Source organism: Apaloderma vittatum, unplaced genomic scaffold (genome assembly GCF_000703405.1).
Source record: "Apaloderma vittatum isolate BGI_N311 unplaced genomic scaffold, ASM70340v1 scaffold38448, whole genome shotgun sequence".
In the NCBI taxonomy this organism is placed as follows: domain Eukaryota; kingdom Metazoa; phylum Chordata; class Aves; order Trogoniformes; family Trogonidae; genus Apaloderma; species Apaloderma vittatum.
This window is the reverse complement of record NW_009733128.1, coordinates 3,753-24,072: the sequence shown is the minus strand read 5'-3', so window position 1 is coordinate 24,072 and position 20,320 is coordinate 3,753. Positions and strand designations below refer to the sequence as shown.

The following is a 20,320-nucleotide window of genomic DNA, read 5'->3' as shown; positions in this document are numbered from 1 at the left end:
CTTTTTCACCCTTTTCTCCTCCCCCAAGTAGACCCTGAAGTATTCAAAATACATTGTTCAAACAAGATGCTTGGTGAAGCCTGCCATAAATTTTATTTTTATGCATATTTATTAAGTTCTGTATATTAATGGACCTTGTTTAACTCGCTAGGCTCAATCATTGGGGCTTGCTTCATACAGCACAACTAGCAGAGCCTACGTAGCTTCAGTTCTTCAAGGAATCTCCTACGGTCTCTTCTCTGACTTAATGTGCTTTCAGCAGTTTCTTTTTATTTTTTTTTAAAAGCTCTGGGCATCCTCTGGGCTGCATCAGTTTCTGCTTAATTCTAACAAGTGTCCTGTTACCTACATGGCCAGCTAGTACTGGAGCAAGCGTATAAAGCTAATCTTTTCCAAAGTATACCTGAGACAAGAATATCAGCTTTGTCTCCTCTTTCTCCAAACAAGTGGCTCTGCCTTCTCTGCTCTTGAGGATTCTCATAATGTAAGAGTCCTTCCCTGACATACCCAGGGAAACATACAGCATGCCCCGATAACAACGTGTACAGATCCTCTGTTGTTCTTCTTAAGCAAAAATACCCTGTGCTGCTGTTTTCTTCAGAGTCCCAGCCTGCTAACAGCCCAGCTGGAAGCAATGCTGACCTTTTGCTACCAGGCAACACTCAACAGGTACGTACAAAGCAGACTTGGAAAGGTTCTCCAAAGGGTTTTGAAACATTTTTGCTTTCACACTCTTTTAAGTGGAGATTAAATTTCACAGCATAAATGCTGTCATTTCTTCGATCACTTTGTGCTTTGAGAGATTAACTTAATAACCACAAAAGGACTTAGCCAGCACCATGGTAAAAAACAAGATGACACATTACTTACTTTGGGTCCACGTGGCCCTCTGTATCCTGTTACCCCAGGCAGTCCTTTCTGGCCCTATGTATACAAGGAAAGTTTCTGTATATTTTAATATGCTCGACATGCCTGTGTGCTGTTTTAACTTTTTTTTAAGTTCTGTTCTGAATCACAACTGTTAAATAGTATTTTCTTAAGGGCTGGGGCCTGCTCCTCTAGGTGTACTAGGCAGAAGGAAAATAAGAAAAACAATCACGTACTGATTTTTATTTCTGTTAACACTGTCAAACCAGCATAATGACTGTGGAATGAAATAGATCTATCTTTTCACTTGCAGGGACCTGCTAATCAGGGCTTTGTTCCTACAAACATGCTTGATAGTAGTTCTTCTTTGTTTGCAGCTCTATTTAGTTTGATGCAAGTATTCACATGCATAAATCTATACTTTTGTGCACAGCCCCAATCTGAATGGAATCCACGGCTGGCTACGCGGTCGTCATCACATCGTGTGTTGCACAGCAGTGTGTTGTGCTTCGCAGCAACACAGGGAGTTTAAGTAAGTTCTTTTTTTACCAAGATGCCTGAAATATGATTTGCTAATGACAAAAGGGAAGAAAAAAAAAGCAAGGGCAGTATCTCTCTTGAGCATGAAGACAGTCTTCCCTCAAGGACATGAGCTAAAGTACCCTTGGGCTCTGCTCTCCTGAAAGCCTGTAGGATCAGTGCTGAACATCAGGTTTTTACCTGATGGTTTATTACAGAATGAAAGGTTTGTCCTATGCCATCCTTGCAAAAATCACACCACAGGATTGCACGTGCCAAGTTGAGGACAGTTAAATATGAAGACAAATCAACACCTTTTCTCCTTTGAGCAGCTGACCTCCAGGAGGTCCAACCAGCAGCGGTGACCCAGGTGGCCCAGGTAGCCCAATGTCGCCCTGTGGAAGCCAAAGGAACAGCAGAGATTTGTTTTGTTCTGACTCAGAACACTCTCCTACACGTTTGTACTACAGCACTACATATTTCTGTACTCATTGAAGACGTACTAACTTACATTACTTTTCCTTCTAGTCTAACATATTGAGTGGGAGCGCAGAGCCACAAATGAATGGCTTCCAGGGAACCCAACAAGACTCTATTATACTACCAATTCTACAGCAATAATATTTAATAATATTTGTTTTCTTCAATACTACTTGTTTTCTTACCGGTTCCCCTTTTTGTCCATCCACTCCAATACCTGGATTTCCCTAATTGACAAAAAATGTACACAGTTTGAATATAATCAGAAAATGTTGACATTACAATTTAATCAAGTAACTCCTTTGAAAACCTTGGTGACAAATAACCAAAAGGGACACTTCAAATATTCATATAAATTATTATTCCACTAATATCTTCAGGGAAAAATAATTGCCTACCTGTTCACCTGGCAAACCAGGGTAACCCGGAATACCCTTTAAAAGAGAACACAGACAAGTTAGTATGCCTGATCTAGAGACAGCTTTGCTGTGCGAATTACCTTCTCTTGCCAGAAGCACCTAGCGACAGAATTTCCTCTTGGGATGTATCTATCCCAAAGTGTAATTTATTTCACCTGGCCACTGCTTTCAGGAGGAGTGAACTCTGCTTTCCCACTTTCCTGTCCCCACAAGGTGCCTTTGGGGAGAGAGAACAGGGAGAGAGCGCCAGCTGCGCAGACTGCCAGGGTGAAAGGTGTTCACGCAGGCATGGGAAGGGACAACATATGCTCTGATTCCTGGACTTACAAACTCATAAATAAGGTAAGGCAAAAATCTCTTTTGTTACCATCTGCCTCAAAAACTATTTCTAGGCTTGATTCACATCAAGGCGAGTTCTCAAACTGGTAGACCAGAATTTACGCCTATCTCAAAAATGCAAGGCTGCTGTGGTGAACTTACAGGCAAGCCAGGTTGGCCTGGGTATCCAGATGGGCCCGCTGCACCTCTCGACCCTCTAGGTCCCTGGAAAATATAGGAAAAGGTCTGTTTGTGAAAATACCAAGATCCTACCCTTTTCTCCACAAAACTAGTCCCTCCAAAATGCCTGCATCGCTTGGACTCAGTCTGCTGGCCACTGCATTCCACCCATGGCCTGAAGCTTTTACCATGCCTGAAACCTCAGCATTGCTAGAGCAGCTCAGTACTGGTTTCTGGATACTACTGCACACACACAGTTATATGTGATTAACGGATCGAGAGAATACTCTGTCAGGAAGTGTGCTACACTGTGGGGACTTGATACCGTTCATCAGTGAATACGTTTTTTGAAGGGTGTAAGAACAGGAACCCAAAGCCATTAAGAGTGTGAGTTGGCAACTAAATCAAACTCTCTCTTCTTCTCTCATGTTTTTAAGGCCAAAGCACAGTAGTGTGCGGCATGTTCTTGGGAGATCCACCAGATGCTCGGTCCCCCATGTGTTGCCAGGTCTAGTCGAGAGGTGGCGTCCCTGCCCATGACAGGGAGGTTGGACTAGATGATCTCTAAGGTCCCTTCCAGCCTAGGCCATTCTGTGATTCTATGACTCTATGCTGTTGAAGGTGCCACATCTCTACACATCTTGAATTTCACGGAGGAAATATTCTGCAAACTGTGAGTACCAGCATGACAACTGCTCAGTGTTCAGCTAAAGCAGAAGGGTACGGCCTGTTTCTACTGCTTTTCAGCCAGTGTGAATGCTCATGAGGCACACTGTAGGGACTTTATTCTGGAATTTTGCTATTTAGGTCAGGCAGGGAGAAACCCCAATATTTCTTTAGTGTATTAAAAAGGAAAATGTGAAAGATCTTCAAGCCAAAATGCATGTATAAAAGCTACTGAGTGTACTTACGGGCATGCCAGGGGGGCCAGGATGACCTCTGTCTCCCTGTAATGACAATCAATTAGCAAAAGAATAATGATTTGCTGTGGGCATTTTCTAACTTTATAGTTATTAATATCACAAGCTATTTGTTTCAGCTGTATAGTTGCTTTCAATCTTTTTTTTTTTTCAGCAAGCTTTACTAAACAGTGAGGAGTTATGAGAACAATTATATTTGCCATGCATGTTTTTCTACAAGACATGATTTGTTTCACAATCAGATACTTACTGGAGGTCCTTTTTCAAAATGTGAAATATACACTGAATTTCCTTTTTCTCCTTTCTGCCCTGGATTTCCCTTTAAAGAAAAAAAAAGTATGTTACAACATGATCCACATACTGATACACTGTATGTATTATATATATATTGAATTAAAATTTCTCATGATTGAATGATAAAGTTTTCCCATTTGAAATCCAGATGTATTGGGTACAATTTAACTAAGTCAACCACTTAACATAGAGAGGTTGGAATAGCGTTCTTGTGCACAAGCAAATCGGTTACTATGCCTTGCTTTTCTGGGTAGCTAAGTTAATTTGCACCGGGATTTTAGTACGCATACCCAAAGCTACATGCCCATTGTGCCTCCCATTCTTTGTAGGCTGCAAATACTTTTCAAGGCCTGCCAAAGAGCATGCCCCTGGAATTGGGAAGATGTTTGCTGTAATTTGTCTGATGTCTCAGTTTTCCTCATGTGATCAACCATGAGAAGTCTTCCAGTGTTACAGGATTTAGACTTGCTGAAGCTTCTACTTATTGCTAATTCATCTTGGGTATGTCCCTAGTACTAGCACTTTTACGAAATTTCAGATATTGATAAATGGTGTGATGGTTTCAATCCACTTCACCTCAGCTGTACCTCCATGAATTGGTATTAGCTATGGTGTGGTTACGTACTGGGGAGACAAAATAGAATTTAACTCTCAAGGTAGACACATATACTTCAAGGATATAGGAACTTATTTCACATTCAAGTTTAAACTTAATCTGTTGAGGTACCAAGTGTTGTTCGTTCCCATTAGCCTTAGTAAAAATGCCTGCAAACACACTGAGCAGCGTAAAGCTAGTGCCATAGCCTAGAGCTCCTTTCCTGCGCGGAGCTGTCAGCCTGCAGGGGCCGTGTCCGTGGGCAGTACTCATGGTCAGCGGGAGGGCCAGACACATACGTAGGGACCTCTCGGGCCCATGTAACCGTTTTCGCCTGGAAATCCTGGATCTCCTCGGGAGCCATTGCAGCCGTCTAAACCATGCTTGCCCCGGGGTCCTCCGCTTCCCGGTAATCCCTGAAAGACAGTTGAATATTTCTTAGAGATATAGCATGATAAATAAGGAATTGCCTTTTAAATTACCAAATATTACTAGAAAATATAACATAGACAGCACTGGTTAAGAGGGCTAGACTGAGCTCTTGAGTCAAAAAGTATCGTGTTATTTTCTTAGGGAAAGCAGACTCTACCCCTCTAACTATAATCTTTCTTGTGGCTGTGAAGAGAAGCTGAAGAATACACAGAAGTGATCTCAAGCAGTCTCATATTTTTTAACCGATATACTAAAACAAGGGAAAACAGGACACAGCTTGACTCGAGCATAGAGTAATTGCAGAGATTACGACTACACATTCCAGAACTGAGGAAGTGATTTTATAACCTAGGACGAACTAAGCAGTGTCCAGACCAGTTCTAATGCAGATTATAAGATAGACAGAACAGTGAGATTTCCGTTAGAATGATTTTTCCATTGGAGGAAAAATTATTTTCACAGAATTAAATGTTTTTGCAAGGAACAAACACTAATTTTGACCCCAACACTTTTTTTGGGGGGGCGAGCGGGTTACCTAAAAGATCAGTAAGTGTCTTAGCCATTTGCCTGAAACGTTTCTGTCAATTTTACTTTCTTATAGAACCATAGAATTGTCAGAGTTGGAAGTGACCTTAAAGATCATCTAGTTCCAACCCTCAACTAGATCAGGCTGCTCATAGCCCCATCCAACCTGGTCTTAAAAACTTCCAGGGATGGGGCTTCCTCCACCTCTCTGGGCAACCTGTTCTTCTTAACTTTAAGGTTCTTCATCCATATTTGTGGATAGGTTTTTTAATTAACAGTTTTCATTAAAAAGACCATACATTTCTTGGGAGCATTCTTTTTTTCTTGTGCTAAATTATGGGCTTGTGACCACTACGTTATACAGACATTCTGGCAACAGTCCCATTGTCAAGTGTGGACAGCTGGCAAGCAGATGCTAAGACACCCACTCAGTTTCTGGTTCTGTATTCACTTTCAAAATTCAACATTTTAACTTTGTTTGATCCTTATGAAACTAATAACAACATAGGACTTCAGTTCTAATGAACAGCATTTTTCAAAGTACTGTAGCTAAGAGGTATTCTCTTTCTTTTAGCACACCCGTTTCCACACTGAAAATAATTTACTGAGTGTATTCTTCTGTTAGAGAAGTTGGTATGACACCGCAATTTTTATAAAGACAGACACTGCAATTTTTATAAAGCAATATTAATTCAATACATACAGGAACACCGTCTAAGCCAGGGAATCCTGGGACTCCAGTTGGGCCCTGAAAACAGGTGACATGAAGAAACAAAGTTATTCTGGTCATTAACTCTCAAAAAGAACGAAAAACAAGAACATAAGACACTACATAGCAAGAAACAAGAAACAGTCTTGTTTGAAATATTAATCAAAAGCCCTAAGTGTCAGAAATAAGTTATCTGAAAATAAAATTGCATGGGCTTAGCAGGAGACTAGAGCCAATAGCTACCCGTGTAACACAGCACAGGACAGGACAAATCTCTAACTCTATACTCATTCACTCTCCAAATATTATAAAATGACAGAGAAGGGAAAGTTGCCTATGATTTATCAAATAACTCTGTACATAATTTCACAACCCTGGTCCTTTTTTAACAATATGGGCAGCATCATTTCTGTTTGCAGCACTTCCCTTTCAGGTAAGCGAGATACTGACATCAGTGACTTCAGCCATCCACCGAGATCAGTGGAATCCGACCATCAAAACTAACACGAAGTACCACAAGCCAAGCACAGCGATTGTACAGCTGTGAAAGACAGGGACCCAAACTGTAGTTTATACTCCGTAAGTGGCAATAAAATTCTGTGTAGCGTATAGCACGTTTAAAAGCTCCACATTCCTCCCACAGACCTCTTTGGGTTAAGGGCCATGATGTGGTACATAACGATCAGAGCCTGGTTTTCCTTAGTTTTCTTGTATGTTTTCTGACAATTCTAATTTTGCAATCCACAGCAAAAATCCCCTGAAAGATTTTTTTTTCAAGAAAGCTGTAATTAATTTCAGTGAGAATTTTGTGTGAGCAAGTGTATAGTTTGGCAAATGTTTTTTGATCACTCAGGTCCCGATTTACTTGCCAATATTTGACGTCAAACACTGTATACACTTCAAAGAGCTGTCTATGGTGTTTCCTACCTTATCGCCTTTTTCTCCAGACGGCCCCGGCTGTCCGTTCTCACCTCTCTGTCCTTTTTCTCCTGGCAGACCAGCTGGTCCTGTAGCTCCCAAGGGCCCAATCGGACCTTGAGCTCCCAGCTCACCAGGCTGACCCTGAAAAGAGCCCAAAGAGGTGAATAAGTGCCGCACACCCGCAGCCGGCAGCGCCCCAGAGATGCCCGTACGGATAAAACAAGGCTCACAAGGCAGACGTACTCCTGATGAGAGCAGCTTGCTGTACAGCCTGCAGCTCTGCTCCATGCACAATGCGCTAGAGGAGCACGACCTTCCAATTTAACAACTTTGCTCAAGGTGATAATTTCTCTTCACCTTCATCAGGTCTCCAGCACCACCTCTGTGACATGCCCAGGACAACCTGCACATCGTCCTGGCTCTACCAACGTAAGTATCACATCACCTTCTGCAAGCCTAAGACTCCAATGAGCATCACATTTTTGCCATCAGAGAGGGATGACTCGTTTTAGACAAAGGGACTTTATATACAGTCAGAACAAACGACATATGTTAATTATCTTAAATTTTTCTAGCTCGCATATCTTCCATCATCACTCTTAGATCTCAATGCCTTATTTAAAAGTTGTGAAGTTTCCTGCAGAAAAAGAAATAATTATAGTTATTAGCCAAGATATTTACAGAAAGTATCAATTTCAATAGATGGTGCTGAAATGGTTTGGGAGATTGCAGAACGTGGTTTATCTATAAATAGCTCTATATTGTGTATCCATACCTGCAGTACCACACAGACAATCTCTGCGGATTTCTATGGAATTATCCAACGTAATATATATTCTGAAGTAAAAACACTTTCCATGCCAATTGGATTTTTCAGTCTATAGCATTGGCACGGAGTTGTTTTGGATTTGTTGCAGGGTTTTTTTCTGTGCCGCTAAACAACTATTAAATCATAGACTGAAAGTGCTGAATAAAGCAAGCTTTCTAATCAGACTTCACGTGACCCGTCTACATTTTCACTCTACAAAATCTATGTATTTACAGGTCTTTATTTCTCTTACTCATCTTTTTCATTCTGTATTGTTATCTTTGTTTAGCTACAACTTGTTTTGCTTCCCAAATGAGGAGTGTTTTTCTTTCTTCTCAGAATTCACTGATCAATCAGTTACACCACATTACTAAAAAAGAGCAAAAAGGAGCCCCACACATTCCCAAGAAAAGCGTACGGCTCTAAGACCACTTGAGGGCAGTAAAGGATATTTCAGTAAAACCGCCATTCACAGAAATGACAGACCATACTTGATTTCTGTGAATGGATTGAAGGGAAACAAAACGACAGAAATCAAAGGTGGTTGTAAGCAGACATGTGAGCTCCAGGAGTCAAATTATGTTGAAGCAACAGAACTGAACTGCTTGCTTCCCTGTAAACACTACAGCAGTCTGAACAAATCTCATCTTATGAATCCCAAGCCAGCACCTAAACCTATTTATTCTCTATTTGTGTTTTAAAATATGTCGATAAAATCAGTGCCACTAGACACTTAGATATGAAGTGAAGGAAAGTATGGTACCCATCACCCCATGCAACGAGCAAGGGCGCAGGAATGAGAAGGCGAGTTCCCAGACACTGCAGAACGTGCTCTAGGCTCACGCTGTTCCGGAAGCAGGACTGGGCCACCACTGGCCCTGAAGCTACGATCGGGAATTTAGTGCAGAGGCTAGGAAAAGAAGTCATACGCTTACACATCAGGGCTGCCTGAAAAAGCGTCCAAAGTGTCCTCACACAACTCCTGTTCCATCGGTGCTTCTTCCACTTAAGCCTGGGTCCTGCTTCCAGTGAAGTCACAGGCAAAATCAGCATGTTGTCTTCAGCACGAGTTACCATTTTCTTGATATCATAATCTGAGCAGTGTAAAATATTATCCAAATCAAGGGTTACTAGTTTTAAAATCTGCTGGTTCTGCACCCTTGTAAACAATGAATGGCCAGTCAGGATTCTGGGTGCTTGAGTATTCGCTTGCATGAACAACTGCAGCCTGTCTATTGGCAGTGCCTTGCACATTCTCTGTTGTAAAACTGAATTTATTCACTGAGGTACTCTTAAAGCAGCTATTACACCCTTTAAATACTTGATTAAAAAAGACCAGACAACGATTTTAATTAAAGCAGAATTCTGAGTATAAGAGTGAAAACTACGAGCCCAATAATATAGTAAAATACAACTGTTTGAACCATTCACTCTACTAGAAGCAGTACAGTTTTCTAGTACACTGAGCTAGCTGTTACCCTGCGAAATGCAACATCCAACAGCAGGAAAAAATTGCCAAAGATATTTCTCACTAATGCTCTATTGTTTTTGTCTTAACCGTGTGAATTTCCGCAGTGACTTTAATACTCTTAATTCATAGTGTATAAGCTCTGCTTTCAAGAGCTGAAAGCTTTTAAAATCATGTTGTATCTTTTGGGCAGTTGAAGAAATGTGATTTTGATAGTACTCCAAACAAAGCTGTGGCACCATATGATTTCTCTGGGGATTATCTGTCGTAATTAACCAGCAAACGTTTCAAGGACATGTTGTCCTTTAGGCTGATAAAATGTCTTCGTTAGTTGCTACCCTGTGAATTTAATGGACTCCATGGTTTATGACTTCAGTAGGAGGTAGTGAAGTCATAGAGCAGAGTCACTGGATCCAGCCCTGACAATGGCTTTGGCAGCTGATACAACTCCAGCACGCCATGTGAAGCTGGCGGATTGTCTCTCTTTCTTTCAGCTCAAAGACTGATAATGACCGGGAGCTTTGTTAAGACCAAACTGATACCATGTCATAACATCTATTATCACATCTATTATTTGTGCCCATCCAATGTGACTACCACAGCATTACAGTCTCAGGACAGCTGTACAAATAAAGAGGATGAAGGTAGTCATGCTCATGTGGAAATGACAAATTAGCTCAGTTAAAATGAACAGAATATTATGCCTGCTCTGCCATCTGATGCCAATACATTCCTTTAGGATTTCAATGCCTTGTTAATTGTCTAGGTCAGGAACTACCCATGCCAAGACTGCGGTCTGTTATTTTAGCACATCCTGGGCTTGACCTGCAGTAAGAAACCGACTTTTGACAAAACAAGACTATATTTTTTTTAATTAAGTGTGCTTCCTAAGACTAAGGCTGCAAATATTTCAGAATCATGCAGCAAAGCATTTAGTGCTGCTTGGAGAAGGCAACGGCCAAGATTATTTGGAATGACTGTGTTTGGTTTCCCGAGACACGAAAAAGCACCTGATTTGCAGAGTCTCCTGAGCTCTTAATTGTCTGAAAGCACAATGTTTTAAACTGGAAATCAAAGACCACTGGTTCATGCTGTTAGACTGAATTCTGTGTTGCTCCTCGTTCTCAGTAATGTCAAAAAGAAGTCCAGTTACTGCCTTCAGCTAGGACAGTACCCCATGCCACGGGCCACCTGGATGTACTAGTGAGATGGGAAACCCCTTTATCTTCCGTTCACACGAACAAAAATGGAAACACCCAGCACTGCCACAGAATCAGACGGCAGGCACATAACGCGGTGCCAATAACACAGTGCCCTTTTTGCTTCTGCACTGGACTCTGGGTTGTCACCAGCCTTTCCCCCTTTACCAGACAGGGAGGAAGGCAGAGCAGTTGGTCGGCAGGAGAGGAGCGCACACAAAGGAACTTGCAGACAGATGTTGTCTTTCCTGATTTGCTTAGCGAGGTGGGAGCATCTGTGCTCCTCTCCCTTTTGGAAGAGCAGGTCTATTCTGCAGCAAAGCCACAGCTTCCAGGGCTTGTGGGGTGTCCATTCTGGGATGTTTCCAGCCCTCTGCTCTAATTGTGTGGGACTGGAACCAAAATAATTTTCCCTGTAAGTCAAGGCTCCAAAATAAATCTTTTACATATTAAGTTTATCAAGGCAAGATATGTCTGAGAAAGCACATGACTTAGTGTTAAATCCACTCTTTTGGTCTGAGTATACCAAATTTTTCTGCGACTGTGGGTTAAACAGTGAGTGAGAGTGAGACTAGCATACAACATATTTTATTCTCATTTTGTTCAGAAACAGCCCATCACAGTGACTTTTCAGTATTAGATAATACTTTTAGAGTCAGATTTTTGAGCCAGTTAAATGCAATATCAACTTTCAGTGTTTGACTTCTCTCGGCACCTGGATTGTGCTGCAAATGACGGGAAAATTCTGTGCTCTTTTATGATATTTCTCAATGATCCCATATGCTACAGGAACATAGTACTTGATGACGCAGCCTAGTATTCCCAGCAATACTTCACCGAGGCACAGCAAATCACAGTGAAGTGCTGAAAAAATTTGTCACAGTGTACTTTGTTTTGTCTTTTAACCCTGTGGAACCAGGAAAAAAAAGTATCTAATAAGCCAGTGGGTGTCACTATTGTGTAAAACAAACACTGAACAAGAGAGATTTTGGCACTGAAACTTTTAAGAAACACTGTTACTGGCTGAAAGCAGAGAGCCGCAAGTAGAGAGTTTTAGACCACAAATCATTAACATCGGATTGGCTAATAAAATTAACTTTTGCTCTTGTTTTATTGAAACAAGTCACTGGCTTGCAATTTTTAGGTCATTCAAATCTATGAAAAAAATAATTTTGTAGAGTTCTGTCTTGTTTGATGTGGTAAAGCCTGTCAATACGCAGCCACTGAGAAATAGACTTTCTAGTTTGGTAGGAGAGAGGAGCTGAAAGTATTAAGGAAAGAAAGATGCTCAAGAACAAAAGGAGGGGTAACTTAGCAAGATCAAAACTTTAGAAAAATCTGGAAATGTGTCTGATGTGAAAAATGCTAATTTACAGATGCTGTAGATGGACATTGTATATGAAGAACAGCCTCAAATGGACTTAGAGTGAGAAGACTGGAGTGATCCTGTTTGTATTCCACATTCTGGTAAGCAGGCTCCATTCCCTACAGTTCAAACCCTAACTTCTGGAGCCAGGGAACTCCCTACTCCCCTGCCTGTGTACAAAAACATGCCTGGTGGGCTTCAGATATAGGGGGTCTCCTTTCTCTAGGTCTGTTTTTCTATGGTTCTCAGCAAATTAAAATGAAATGCAATAGAAATATTTCAGAAATGTATAGCTGGTCTCAGGAATCCTCTACTTTAAAACTACCTAATATAGTGGAGAAAAAGATCAACAAGTATGAGGCCAATGATGGGAGAGCTCTGGGTTTCTCCAGCCGCTAGTGTGCACACATCTCTGATAGTGGATTCAACTGAGCACACGGATTTGAGAGCAATTAGATGGATTTTACGTATTCAATTCCGGAGTATGCAGCTTGAAAATTGAAATAAAAGTGCTGGAAGTACCCTGAAGTACACATCAGCTGACTTTCTGACTCAGCTGTGACAACCGACTTAGCATCTCCTGTGAATGCTTACTCCTTACACCTCATATGCCAGAAAACGTGAGACCTTCCTCTGAGATTTCTGTTTGCTAGGTTCTCTCCTACCCTAGAGTGAAAACAGGCCACTCACTTCATCTGCAAAAGAACGAACATCGGTCTTGCTGAGTTATATCTATTGTTCACTTTGCTCCAGGCATTTCACATGATCTCATAGAAGCTAGATCAGGTTGGGTCATGAATAGACGCTTGCTTTCTAAATCTACTTAACTCTATAAACAAAGCCAAAGGAATTGAATGGGATCAAACTCCGGGGTCGGCACAGGACACGTTTACAATTGGTCAGTGCTAACTGCAAACATTTTTTTAACTATCTAAATTCTGTTGGAGCAGCCAGCCTTTTGGGAGGACTATGATACAACACTGCAGGAGTTACCGACAAAACAGCTTCCCAAGTTAGAGGCAGAGGGGGAAAGGGAGGAAGGGATTCACTGTCTGCTGGATACACCAGGAGAAGATTAAAATCACAGACTTTACAGGAGACCAAAGAGGAAGAGGGGGGAAAATACCCTAAAATAATGAAGTTGCTCTAATTAAAACCGTTGATTGCTACTGCCTACTGGAAGTAGTGACTGGGAGAGAAAAGGCAGGAGAAATCCTCACTTGTTTCAGGCCGGCGCTAAAATTAATGTAGGGTCCTTTTGAGTTGTGACACGAGATCAAGAGATAAATAATATAATGTAAAACTAATTCCAATAAGGCTGTAATCCAATTAAACAGAAGTCGAACTTTCATTGTGATGTGGGCAACTGTAGTGATGTCAGAATTGGGATACACTGCTAGCAATACCGAAGAAATGTCTTTCAGACAGTGATTTCTGGCTACTGAATAGTAGTGTGAATCTGTTTATAGCACAGAATTATCTAAGGTTGAGAGAAATAAAAAGCAGCAGGTACCCAAGCTCTTCTAAAATACAGCAATATAGCAACAAATGTCTATGTATACTGGTTGATATAAGTTGAGCTACTTGCTTCTACTTTTCTTCCAACATCGCCCCATTTCGAAACGTTTAAGGATGGCCATAGCAGTTTCCTTTCCTCACTTCCACAGACATCTTTTCTGTAGTTTAAACCTCAGTTATCTTGTCCACTTACAATGAAGAAGCCTTTCTATGCTGGCATTTAAAAAACTTTCAGTTGGGCAACTAGAAGACAAAGTCTTAACTCCTGTGACGTTCCCAGTCAGCTGCACAGTTTTCTTACGCTGGCCTGGTAACCACAGCTTTCACTAATCATGCTTAACTGGCATTCAAAAAAAAAGGATAGAAAGAAAGGTCATGATGCCAAAGGCAGTAGGGCAAGATTTCAGGTCCTACTTTCCTATGGAAGCTTCACAGTGTACTACATTCCTGACAGCCATTCTGCTTCACTCGTAAACCTAAAAACATTTCATTTTAGGTGTCTATTCTCTTACTGCCCTAGTTTTTCACTATTTTAGTGCAGAGATGTTAAGGATAAGGGCTACAGTTAGGTCATACACAGCTTACAGGGTTTTTAGTTTTATGAGATGCGGACACACTTGTTGCTGGTGATTACGAATAAACAAAACTGATTTGTAACAGTTCTAAGACTTTTGCTCTAACTTAATTTTAGTAGAAATCTCTGTTATGGATGGGCTATAAGCCTGCTTCAAACATAGAAATAACTCGTTTGTTCACTTTATTAGCTAAATTTCCAGTAGGCAATGCTTCCACTGGAAGTCTAAAAGGGAAGGTAGCACTCTGAAGTGAAACAGCAAGGTCATCAAATACCTGTCATAGTCTTTTATATGTAAACAAAATCCCTCCAATGGAACCAGCAACAATATTTTCCTCCCAGTCTGCTGACAAAATGAAACCCTTATCAGATGGGCACACCTTAACTTTGAAACTACAAAAGTGCTGTTTTATCAGCAGATAGATACTGTGACTTCTCCAAAAATCTCCTCTTTATTAGTGCGTGGAGAAGGATGTGGGGAAGTGAGCCTGAGTGACGTTCAAAACAAACTGCTTAGGTTCTTAGCTGGCTGTTACGCTGTCACTCGGGAGCTGGACCCGTGGCACCTATCTACTGCAGCTGGTTTAACAAAGCTGGCTGAAGATTCTTAACTTTGAGGGCTGCTACAAGCTCTGCTTTTTTTGCTGGTCTGCATGAGATTATTGTTCTGGTGTCTTCCACCTGCAGGTACGTGAATTTTCTAGAACCTTTTAGTGCTTTCAGGAAATGTTTGCTGAGGAGGCCAGCTCAGCCTTCATTTTGACAGCTAGCCTGTGCTAAATCGGTGAAAAAGGAAAAAATACAGCGTAAGGAAATGACACTTATACTTCTACCCTTATCTCAACTTCTTTACAGAGAAGGATTATTTAATAAACTATACACTTCTGAAATTTTAGGCTCGCATACCATATAATGCCAGAGGCTTTCAACGATTGTTTATTTCTTGCACGTTAAAGACAGAATCAAGGAAGACGTGAAACTCTGAGAAGCCAGCCTGGGAGCAGGAATCATACAGAAAAGCAGATAAAGCAGATGGTTTGCATTCTAGGAAGCTAATAATAAGATACTCAAAGCTTTTATTTTGTGATGGGTAGTCTCCACAGAAGCTAGAAAAGCAAACGTAGTCTGTCAGAGTGTCAAGGCAGAACATAGCAAAATTTAGAAGCCAACAAGACTGTAGGATGAAAAAAAAGACTGAGTGATCCTACAGAAAATAATTCATCATCATACGTGGACAGAAAAACATGTGCAACAATCTACCTGACATGACGTTTAGTTTGTATTTCCTCTAAGGTCTGATAAGCACTTCTATTTCTTGCATGTTGATTAACAGAAATGATTGCAGGAAATACAAACTCATACTGCATTGGAGAGACTTTATCCATCAGTGTGCATATGTATTTCGGAGCTGTTTCAGAAAACAGTACAATTCTCAGTACAGTACATTTGCATAATGACACTGAATTTACTTTTAAATGTGTACTACACTTCTGTTTGGAACTTAGGTCCAGATCCTTGGAATTATTCAGAAAACTACCTGCAAATGCAGGAACCCCAGTTCACTTCACCTGCGGTGGGGAGGACAGCGCCACTCCAGCTGCAGTCAGTATTTGTTATTGACTGACTGTGGGCACAGATGTAATCCAGAACTTCCAGACTACTGAGAGAGAACCAGAACCAGAGGCATTTCCTCTAGTTTCAAAGTCAGTTGTTTTTAAATGGCACCTCAGATCAAGTTTTTGGTATCCAAAACAGCCTATTCAGTAGTGCAATGCTGCTAGCCAGAATACTTTTCCTGGGATACCCTTTTGTTAACACGGTGTTACAGAGATCGGCACATCCTAGGCCCCTATTATGAAAATCCTAAAACATGGGGGACTTTCGTATGGACATAATCCTGGAGGATTAGGATAGGATCCAAGGACACCAGGGCAGTGATCATGACACAGCAAAGCCTGCAGCTAACTGCAGAAGCACAGGAAGGAAAAGGTGTGTCTTGCTTTTGTGGCAAAACAAACAACTGGGCATGCAGCTCTTCTAAAACCTGATTCACTGCCTTCCATCTCTCTGACCCCTAAATTTTGACATCAGTACTTTGAGGGAAAACGATTTCCATCAGTGACTGACAATTTTTCAGGTGTTCACTAATCAGGGCATGTATCTAATAAAACATTTCCTCATAGAAAGTTTAAATTGTTCACTATCTAAAGGTAAGTATTTTGAGAAAGAACAGCCAAGATAAGCTAGCCATCGGTGGACTGTATTTCAATTAACAAATAGCAACACGCATAGTTATTAGTTCTAGTGTATAATATGAACATGTCTCGGCTTCATTCAATGTTTTACTATTATTTATACGGCAGAGAAAATACAGATTTTTTTTTATACTTACTCTCTTAAGCTAGTAAAATGAGGAGTTTGCAAGCTTTTCCAGAATCACCTAACCCAAATAAGAAACACCTAAATTCTCATAAAACTAGTAAATGGCATAGACGTTCTCTCTTAACTAACCTCTTAGCAGAAAACGTGCATAGATTTCTAAACTTAATACATATTAAGAATGACCTTTGTCCAACTACTAGACTGATCTCAAAGAATCCTTAAGACACAAAAAGACACCATGATTATTGCAAACCTCATTTACAAGCAAACTTGTTTACAATCCTAACTTCCTCTGATGAGAGCTGTACTTCATGCCAGTGAGAGAATTATACTAGTTTGCTGTGTTCAGGCTTGTTTATGTCTGAATATTGGTTTTAAAGAGCAGCTACATGATAAAATGAACAGTATTTACAGCTGGTAATTATCATTAGTTATAATCATCACTTACTCTTGATCCTTTTTCTGGAAAGCACCGACAAACCGAACAATCCCGTCCCTCACATGGCTCGATATATGCATATCCTCCCTAAAAATCAGAAGTTTATAGATTTATCAGGATGCAACAGACAACAATCACTTTGTCAGCTGGACATTATGCAACTGGATAACTCCTCAGGTGAGAAAGATTTGGCTGCCCTTGCATACCCACAGGGCAGTTCCTTCCGATGATGAAACTCGGCCCAGCAGCAAACATCAGGGTATTGTGTAGATCTTCAGTTTGACACGTATGAACCTTTTCCAGTGCTTGCTTGACAGAATACACACATGATACCAGATTTAAAAGCTTACTGTCTCGGACCTTTCATCAGCATAAACATGCTGGCCAAGTAGAGGTAATAAGCAAAAGGTTTTTGTTGTTGCTGTAGAAGGTGAAACTCATTACCTACAAGTTATGTTAAGTAACAATAAATACTGCAGCTAAATATGACTACAGGAATAGACTGCATCTACAAAAAAATTAACCGAGTGAGAATTTGGTTTGTAGTAATGTGATGAGTTAAAAAATTGATTAACTACAAATAAATGATAAAAGGCAAAAACGGCTGAGGAGCAACAAGCCCACTCAGCGATAAAGGCTTGCATTTAAGTCTTGTCTATCGAATGAAAAAAGAAGTATGGGTATGGTGTAATTCTGTGTTGCCTACCATTAATTTACTTATTTATTGTATTAAAACTTTCTGTTTTTTTTCCTCTTAACAGCAGAGAAGTGAATGCTTTGTTTCATCAAATTGCAATGAGGAAAAGGATATTCAAGGAGAAGCTGGATTCATTCTGTGGTGAGTGAACATAATTTTATTATTCTTTTCTATTTCCCAAGGTGAAGTATTTAACACAGACCAATTATACACACTGTATGCATTTATAAACTCACTTAGATGGCTGATATGTCCACTAGGGGACATTATGTTTTCGACAAAATTGTGTAATTGATCAAAGTTGTTTCAAAAAGAATGACAAGGATTTGAAAGATTTAAGAACAATTCAGGCAAAAGAATAAACAGTGATAATATGAAAATAATTTTTCGGTGTGGGTTTCGTTTTTACCAAGGTCAGCATTGTTTTGTTACTGGTTTTAATAACGAATAGAACACAACAGGTTCATACTTCAAGCTTTCAAGGAGAAAACACTGACAAATATTAGATAAGGAAGAAAATTCTGTTCTTTCTATCCACAATATTTTGAGAATATCTAGTACTCCCAAACTTCAGAACAAGAGGGTATGATTGTCTCTCTCACGGACTGCTTCTCTTTCACACACTGGATTTCCCATGAAATTACTCATTTACTCCACACTAGTCTCTCACCTAGTTATTAAAAACTTGCCTCTACTGGACCGCAAGTTTCTAATAACATGTAAGCTGTTACTCTTTGTTCTAATGAAACACATTTATTTTTAAAAAATATTTCCATTTTCAACAGCTCGACTAAAAAGGGAAGACTTTTGGGGAAATAGCAATGAAAACGAGCTTCTAAATATCTGAAAGAAACAAAGAGGATGGACTTGAAAGAAGTTCCAGTGAGGGCATTGCAAACGTAAGGTTAATATGGAGGAAAGTACAGAGGGGTTACTACATTTTGGCTTTGGAGAGATGGGAATGGACAGGGAGGCCAGCCTGAGATCCAGGCTACACACAGAGAAGGGTTTGCAAGCTGGAGTTCCGTGCACGCTGCACTGCAAGAGGCACTGAAGGGACCTCACGAGGAAGGAGACAGAGTCAGTGCACCAGAGAGCGTTTCTTACGTGCAGCCTCCCAAAATCATCTACAGATGCCAAAGTTAGAATCTAGAAGAATCCAAAGGAGAAAATTACAAAATAGTTAAATCAAGTAACAGGAACAGAAGAGGAAGTTAGAACTGCAGAAATGCTGAAAGAAACATCAGTGTTTTCCCTCAGAACTACAGGGGGTTTTGGTGTATGCAGCGTTACCTGTGAGAACCATACCCTCCTGTCTATCACCCGTCTGAAGAAAATAGCAGTGTCACTTACCCCCTCAGTTTCTTGTGCTTCAAAAACAATCAGCAGCCACCTGATTTAAAAAAAGGAGAAAGCTACATTAAAACTAGATTTCCAACATCCAAACTTTACAAAAGCGAGAAGTGTGTACACATAGTTAAGTCTTGGTTGGGGTGATTTATATAGTAAAAGAGTGTATTTATAAGGGGTATACATCAAGAAACGGTCGGCACATGCTGTATGTATTTGTCTTTTTGGATTTGTGAGACTGAGTACAAACAGGTAGGCATGAATAATAAAATTATGTGAATGTCCTTGTAACTTCCCCCTTATAACCTGTTGCCAAGCCCGCATTTAGGAATGGCCAGAGAGGAACTATTCCAGACTGGTTTCTGCACCTCCGTGGACACCGTGATCGAGCATCTGCCCCAAACCGAGTCAGCTGGTGCCGTTCTGTTTTGCTCAGAGAGCGAGCATGAGAAGGCAGCGTGCGAAGCAGCACTCGAACAGCCACGGGATTCCAGAGCAGCTGCTGGGGTAGCCCAGCTCCATGCTAGTGATGGATCATAAAGCTGAAATCATGTCTTCTATGATTTCTATATGCATGAAAAGAGGATAAAATAAAACAAAGAAGGCAGGCCAAAAATTTCTGCAGCAATACAGGAAATAAGCATTATTATCAACTATTATTAAAACCAACGTTATTATTAATGTGCTCACTCATTATACGAAATGATAAATTATATATGGCCACAGCGTGTACGGACTGGCTGCGCCAGACACAACACCGTTTCCTACTAGTGCAGTACCTGAAATTTAAATGGTAAAACCTTATAGACCAGCAATCAAAATCAAATACAGTAAGTTACCGTATAGGCTTATCAAATTTATGGCAGGCTACAAATTATTTAACTGGTGATTTCTTATTACTGTTAAACTGATAACGAAGAATCTATCTCAGTGACTCTAGTTAAAAAATTTAGTGAGCTGTAAAACTCACCAGGCAGCTGTGATAAGCCACTTAATCCGTTCAAACGAATCCTTTGTTAATGCCATTCACGCTGATCGAGGTTCTGTACATGCAGCACTTTTTTTTTTCTTTCTTTTTAAAAAACAGCAGGTCTTCTCTTTCCTTCTGTTTGTGGATGGTCTATAAACACTGTTCCATACTGTTGTTGTTTTCCCCTCTTAACCTGTTTATATTAAAATACACATGTCATGTACAAACATGAATAATTACTGAACAACCAAAACATATCTTAACCATTTATATATGCCATACTGCCCAGCTTTATGTTGGTGCCACATCATATCATCCCTGTTCAGGCCACATTTTTTTATCAGCAATCCAATTATTTGAACAAAGAGCC

General features: G+C 40.4%; 1 protein-coding gene across 1 annotated transcript in view; it reads right to left on the bottom strand.

Moving 5' to 3' along the window:
- Positions 1-20,006, bottom strand: part of COL4A4 (collagen, type IV, alpha 4) — a 45,508-nt gene extending 25,502 nt beyond the window's left edge. The window contains exons 1-12 of the mRNA XM_009875749.1: positions 19,951-20,006; positions 18,984-19,023; positions 18,738-18,779; positions 16,943-17,020; positions 7,186-7,320; positions 6,253-6,297; positions 4,892-5,008; positions 3,954-4,022; positions 3,695-3,730; positions 2,766-2,828; positions 2,265-2,300; positions 2,052-2,093 (exon numbers count right to left, since the gene is read on the bottom strand). Coding sequence (XP_009874051.1) covers positions 2,052-2,093; positions 2,265-2,300; positions 2,766-2,828; positions 3,695-3,730; positions 3,954-4,022; positions 4,892-5,008; positions 6,253-6,297; positions 7,186-7,320; positions 16,943-17,020; positions 18,738-18,779; positions 18,984-19,023; positions 19,951-20,006 — 759 coding nt within the window. The remainder of the gene's footprint in view (positions 1-2,051; positions 2,094-2,264; positions 2,301-2,765; positions 2,829-3,694; positions 3,731-3,953; positions 4,023-4,891; positions 5,009-6,252; positions 6,298-7,185; positions 7,321-16,942; positions 17,021-18,737; positions 18,780-18,983; positions 19,024-19,950) is intronic.
- Positions 20,007-20,320: the final 314 nt, after the last annotated feature.